Below are 7,018 nucleotides of genomic sequence, written 5' to 3' on the forward strand. Positions count from 1 at the left end.
TCAAAATGAACAAATCTTTTTTCGCGTCATTTGGTTCATTCAACGAACAAAATGAACAAGTTGACTCTTGAAAAGATTCGTTCATTTTGATGAACGAGTTCGAATAGGAGAGTCACGAACGCGCATCACAGAACAGAGCAAGGCAACCATTTGAGCTTATAAAACTTCAACTTTGTTGTTTTTTTTTAATGAGCGATTGTTTCGCTTGATAAGACCCTTATTCACCGTCTGGAATCGTTTAAAGCCCTTTGAACAGTTTGCAGTTTGCACAGAAATTGTCTTTTGGACCTTGAACAGTTTGGTTCCCATTGAAGTCCATTACATGGAGAAAAATCCTGGAATGTTTTCATCAAAAACCTTCATTTCTTTTCGACTGAAGAAAGAATGACATGGATATCTTGGATGAGTAAATTATCAGCAAAAGTCTTTTTAAAAGTGAACTGCTCCTTTAATTCAGATGTATGCTTATTGGTTTGCCACTTTTAGATTAACTTAACCATAAATGTAATAAAAAGAGATTAAATCTGGACTATTTTAAATGCTTGTCTCTGAAAAAAAATGTAACACTCTTTATTTACATTCGACACACCATACACTGTCCATATAATAAGTGAATCTGAGATGGCAGATGTTGGACGTTTCCTCATTCATTATCCAGCATTCACAAACACTAATCAAATATTCCTTATTCTGTGTCTGTGTGTCTGTGTGTGGGAGAGAGAGAGAGAGAGAGAGAGAGAGAGAGAGAGAGAGAGAGAGAGAGAGAGAGAGAGAGAGAGAGAGAGAGAGAGAGAGAGAGAGAGAGAGAGAGAGAGAGAGAGAGAGAGAGAGAGAGAGAGAGAGAGAAGCGGAAATAGCGATGAAAGTAAACAAGATCAATCATGTTGCATTATGCAAAGCAGAGATCAAATTATAGCCTACCTTAACAACACTGCTGTGTCTGGGTAGCCTAATATTCCATCCATAACACAAGTCGAGTTTGACCAATAAACAACATACAATATATCAATATACTATGTTGATAAAAAAGCAAAATCAAATATACCAATGAGGATATTCAGATACAAATAGTTTTCAAAAAAAATAAACAAACAGTACTCACAGTCTCAATACACTTAACAGTTTACAAACTCTCTCTTTCAAATCAAACAAACAAACAAAAAGTCTCAAGTAAACTCTCTCTTTCAAATCAAACAAACAAAAAGGTTACTCAGGCTTAAAACTCTTAACACTCAAATCACAAAGTCTCTCTGCTTCAAAACATAAGATCTCTCCAATACTTCCTGCAAAGGAAGTGATGTCTCTTTTAAACACACGCTGCACCAATCAGGATCGAGCAGCAATCATCGTGCAGGAACCAATCAGATGGGGGTTCCAATCATCCGGCAGGGACCAATCAGATGACGTTCCTAACCAGTCACACTGAGAGACTGACAAAACAACAGAGATAACAAAATACAAACCATAGGGTCGTAACAAGGATCAATGCAAAAGTGCAAATTCACCAGCCACAGACAACCTGCGTGTAACATGCGTACTTTAAGGTACGCTACGGTAAAACAGTGAGATTTTCAAAGGTTGCACAGCCTACGATACATACAGCAACACACTGCAACATTTACAGCGCCATAATATAGCCCAGACTGTGCCTGATTTACATTTAGTTCAGGCCTGTGAAGCACAAAATCAAATAGTACAAGACATCATAATTCCAGAACAATGAAAGTGTAGTGGAAGTTGATTTCGCCTGCTGTGAACTCACATCCTCATTGAATTCTCTGCTGGTGTGTTTTAATGATGCTGTGTGGATGGGGAAAACTCATCTGGCATTTTTACGGCTGCTGTGTCATTTTATTTATAGGGCATACTTTGTGTTCTGATAGGAGGCAGCCATCTGGTGGTGAAGATCTTCACTGCATACTAAATAATACCACTTAGTGAGGCCTACAAAAATAGATCAAGTGTTGGCAGACGTTTCTTTTAAAACTCCGATATAATTGCTTGACTAGACGTTTTCTTACCTGTGGAGGTAGAAATGTTTCTTATTGAACCAGGAACATTTGTGGTTGGCTTATTCGTGATTTGGGAGGGGACTAATCAAAAGTCTGAGAACCCGGATTTGCTGAGTGGTTCAGTTTGTAGAAGGTAGTGTGGTTAACATTACTCAAAGACATTTTTTTGTTAAGCTGCTAATAATTTTCTACATAAAGACTACATCCTACAGCCATATCTGTACATAGCAACTTGTTAACAATGTTATCATATTTGAAGTATGATTGTTTATGAGAATGTGAATGCCTAAAAAGCTAAAGGAAATTTGGTGTAAGATTTAGTTTGAAACACATTTCACTCAGAAATTGCTTGAACATTTCAAAAAGCAATTTACACACTGACTTAAAAAAAATATATTTCCAATTGTAATGAAAAAATTTCATCACTGTGCTATAACAGGCAGAAATGCATGCTTTAGAGATGCCTGAAATAGAAGAAATTTGTCAAGGAATGATGCTGTAAAATGTGGCTTGGGCTTTATGAAAGGTTTTGCATTATTCAGACAAAAGCTTACAGCATAACAATGTAACTTCAAAGCTTTTTGTGCACTATTAAATATATTGCTGCTCAACAGATGTTGCATTGTTATTGCAGCATTGTGCAATGCTCACGGGTTGTGTTTACATAGGCTCACAGCGCCTTTGAATATTTTTGTAATTTTTGACCTACAAAGCAAAGGCTTCATATCACACCCAAGAGGAACGCAAACATCAGAGTGCAGTCTTTGTAGTTGACTGTCTTGTCTGACAAATTCCCTTCTGAGCAACAAATTCCTGACAGAGATTCATTTATTGTTGATTTAAATCACTACTAAAACCTCATTAGCAACGATCTCTCTCTCTCTCTCTCTCTCTCTCTCTCTCTCTCTCTCTCTCTCTCTCTCTCTCTCTCTCTCGAACTTGTGGACATTGTTGTTTTTAGAATTAAAACTAAAACTTTTAAAAAAGTAAGGAACATAAAACCCAGAAGTGCTTTGTTTATTTATTTTAAAAGCATTATACACTTCTGTTAAAACATTTGGGGTGAGTAATATTTTTTTAAATTAATTAATTTAATTAAAGATATTAATACATTTATATTCAGTAAGGACAAATTAAATTGATCCATAGTGACAGTAAAGGCATAATGATACATGTGTTCTACTTACTATTCATCAAATAATCCTGAAAATAATAAGACGAATTGTTTTCAACTGATAATAATAAGAAATGTTTGTTAAAGGGAAATGTTTGTTAAATGTTTGTAGGGACTACTCTTCTCATGCACAGTGAAGTCCAAATTAAACATGATTTAATTACTCGTAAATGTAAGTACACATTGATGGCCTAAGACACAAAACGGTTTGTGTGAGAAAACGAACAGTATTTATATCGTTTTACCTCTTATAACCACAGCCACGTCAAAGTGATCCGAGGGCACGGGCACTTCGGTCTGCGCAAGCGTCGTCGGGAAAGCGCCGGAATTTAAACTACTGCGGAAACAAAGACACCTACATCTTGGATGCCCTTGAGGTAAGCTAAAACATACCAAAAATGAATTTCAAAGTGAACTATCCCTTTAAGCACCAAATCATAATATCAGAATGATTTCTGAAGGATCATCCAGTGAATACTGGAGTAATGATGCTGAAAATTCAGCTTTTACATCACAGGAATAAATTACATTTTAAAATATATTCAAATAGAAAAGTTTATTAAGTACATTTAAATAATATAGTTTATTTTAAAGTGTCATTGTAAAAGTGTAATTATATATTTCAGTACTAAGTAATATTATTTAACAGCATGCACTTACTATAGGGTTAGGGTTGTTTTGGTTGAGGGTTAATTGCATGGTATTATGTAATACTGTAACCGGGTGACGTGACTTCTTGTTGACGTTTGAAGTAAGAGGCTAGATAGATTCCCCCCTCCTCCCCATCTGCACTGACCCCCCAAACCCCACCCCCAGGGCCTTCTGGTCAGTTATTGGCTGGAACAGTATGTTATGTTTCGTGAAGCGGGTTGCCACAGTTTGTTTTTGTTGCCATTTGTGGAGCCTGGGTTGCCCGCGTTTTTACAATGTGTTTAGGGGACAGGCAACTAGCGGATAGTGAGGAGATGTTTGCTGTATGTGACAAAAAAAATGTTTGGGCCTAAAAAACGTGTGACATCGCTTAGAACACCTTTAACCATTTAGCATGATGTTCCCCCTGCTCTCCGCCACGCTTTACATAGAGTAGCCTGTATGTTTGGTGTCCACAAATGTAAACAAACAGCCATGTAGTGTATTTTAATGGTTAAATAATTGATAGTAATGCCCTTAAAAGATCGGGTGTGACATCAGATATTAATAAAAGAGTCCTCAACGTGATGCTTATAATTGTAAAACTTTGTATGATAAAGTTGTCAATCTGGCAGACACAAAGTTGTGTTGATTTGGCAAGGTGTGTTGAGTGCAGCTTTATAAAAGATAAAGAGTTCATGTTGGGCCTAGAACACAATAGCTATTCTTTTACTGTGAAGTAACAAACATATCTGATTACAGCAAGAGAACCGGTTATTGTCGTCACCTTATTCCTTGACTGAATTTACCATTAATAATTTAAAAACTGACACCTTTGTTGGCAACGATATTGATTCTGACACTGTTCACAGCAGCCTTTGGACTCTACGGTAAGATAGAAGCTGTCTGTGCTGCTGGATCCGGAAATAGATTCTCATAGTCTGGTTTTGTTCTTGAAAAATATCTCCAGATTTCTAACCTTGCTAGATAAACGTAAATCGATCGAATAATGGCGAATGAGAAGATGCTTCCAGCCCAAGAGGCTGCCAAAATCTACCACACCAATTATGTGAGAAATGCCAGAGCCATCGGCGTCCTGTGGGCTGTTTTCACCTTATGCTTCGCCATCATTACTGTCGTGGTCTTCATTCAGCCCTATTGGATTGGTGACAGTGTTAACACCCCACAGGCTGGATACTTTGGGCTTTTTCACTACTGTATTGGCAACCCCATCACCTCCGAATTGGTCTGTAAAGGGAGCGTGTTTGATTTTGCCTCGATCCCCTCTGGGGCTTTCAGGACTGCTATGTTTTTTGTTGGCACCTCAATGCTCCTTATCGTAGGCACCATCGTGTGCTTGGGTCTTTTCTTCTTCTGCAACTCCGCAAGTGTGTACAAGATATGCGCATGGATGCAAACATCTTCAGGTGGGCTAATAGTTTTCCAGTTGGACTCGCTAATACGTAGAAATACAGTAATGCTGCTTTAAAGATGCTTTAAACAACAACAACAACAAATGACAGATAGATGCAAAGTCATTCAATGACGTGTACTTTCTTAAAGTGATATTCACCCAAAAATGAAAATTCTATCGTTTACCTTGATGCTGTAGCTGTGCTGATGGTGATGGGTTGTATGATTTATCCGGATGGTTGGGATGCTCCAGAGGTAAAGCGAATGTGTGGCGAGCGGACGGACAAGTACACACTGGGAAACTGCACCATTCGCTGGGCTTATATTCTAGGCATTATCAGCATCTTGGACTCAGGGTTACTGGCACTGCTTGCTTTCACTCTGGGCAGCCGGCAAGACAAACTGCTGCCGGACGACTTTGAGGTGGAGGAAGGAAACAAAGGATGAGGTAAGAGAAGGAATGATTAATCATTAGGAATTGATTTTTTTTTAGATTTATTTGAATTATTTACTAAATATTTATTCTCGACTGTAGGATGCAATCTGTAGAAATACAATACGGTTTTAGTAATGATGATGTTTCCATTTGTTTGTAGGTAAAAAACCTAAACCCAACAGGAGATCTGCAGCGGACAGGGAACTGGACATTCGTACTAAAGCAAAACAAAATCATAAAATCTTATTAAAGGGTTAGTTCACACAAAAATGAAAATTAAGTCATTAATTACTCACCCCCATGCTGTTCCAACCCCGTAAGACCTTCGTTCATCTTCGGAACACAAATAAAGATATTTTCTATTGAATCTGAGAGCTAGATCAGTCCTAGATAGACTGCCTAAGGGACTGGCTCTTGACTCTTAGACTGCTATAAATCTTTTATACTTTGAGGCACAGACTTAAGTTTGGTCTGTTTTTAAAGGAGACACATATTGTATACTATAGTGTTATTTTTTTGGTAAAGTAATAAATTACTGTTATAACTTTTTCTTTTGCCCAAAACTTACAAAATGTATGAGCAACTACATCATGAATCTGTTCACACCATGTTTTTGTCTTGTCCTTAATCACTACTGTACGCCTATAATAAGTGTTAATATTCAGACAATTTTAACCTGGCGTGAGGACAGCCGTCCATAGTAGCACAGTACATGCGTGACTCGTCATAGACATAAACAAAGAATGCAGTTTTGTTTATTAAAGCCCCAATAGGTAACTTTTGTAAACAAGTATTGTTTTTTTTTTACATATTTGTTACAACTGTCATTGTGTCCTGATAGTAGACTATGAGACAGATCTGTGGGAAGAAGGAAAAAAAAAAAAAAAAAAAAAAATCAAGCTCCTCCCAGTGGTCCTATTGCCATTTGCAGAAATAGATCGCTCCCGGTCAGAAACAACCAATCAGGACTATATGAATCAGACTGTCGAACACACTCGGGTCTCTCTCTCGCGATCAACAGGACGAATTTCGCGCGCGATATTCGCCGACATTTAACGCCTCGTGACCAAACAAAGGGCGCCAGTGTGAGTGTGCACACCGACGCGTAAAAGCGTCTATTTTAAAAAAACGCCTCGGGTTCGTTTTTTTTGTTTGACGCGCCGCGTCAAAAACTATCCGACCAATGCTCACGTGTTTGGAGCTTCTGAATTTACAGTAAAACACAACTTGGGGGCGCTCAAACTAAAAACGGTCTTGCCGAGCACATATACGGAACAGAGAAGACGATATACGCCAAGTAGCGTCGCCGTCTACACAGCCAGGTAGAAAAAGGACGAGGAAGATGTAAGGCAA

At 38.1% G+C, this 7,018-nt stretch overlaps 1 protein-coding gene across 1 annotated transcript; it reads left to right on the top strand.

Annotated features, from left to right (window-relative positions):
• The first annotated feature begins 4,787 nt into the window (after nucleotides 1-4,787).
• On the top strand, nucleotides 4,788-5,676 carry lhfpl5b (LHFPL tetraspan subfamily member 5b). Its single transcript, XM_039658110.2, has 2 exons — nucleotides 4,788-5,243; nucleotides 5,429-5,676. The coding sequence occupies exons 1-2, from the start codon at nucleotides 4,826-4,828 to the stop codon at nucleotides 5,674-5,676; spliced, it is 666 nt and encodes a 221-aa protein (XP_039514044.1). The 5' UTR covers nucleotides 4,788-4,825.
• Nucleotides 5,677-7,018: the final 1,342 nt, after the last annotated feature.

Source organism: Pimephales promelas, chromosome 14 (assembly GCF_988280905.1).
Source record: "Pimephales promelas chromosome 14, fPimPro1.hap1.1, whole genome shotgun sequence".
In the NCBI taxonomy this organism is placed as follows: Eukaryota; Metazoa; Chordata; class Actinopteri; order Cypriniformes; family Leuciscidae; genus Pimephales; species Pimephales promelas.

Coding starts and splice junctions, on each gene's coding strand:
- lhfpl5b (XM_039658110.2), top strand. CDS start 4,826: ATGGCGAATGAGAAGATGCTTCCAGCCCAAGAGGCTGCCAAAATCTAC. Junction 5,244..5,428: donor ATGGATGCAAACATCTTCAG/GTGGGCTAATAG, acceptor TTGATGCTGTAG/CTGTGCTGATGGTGATGGGT.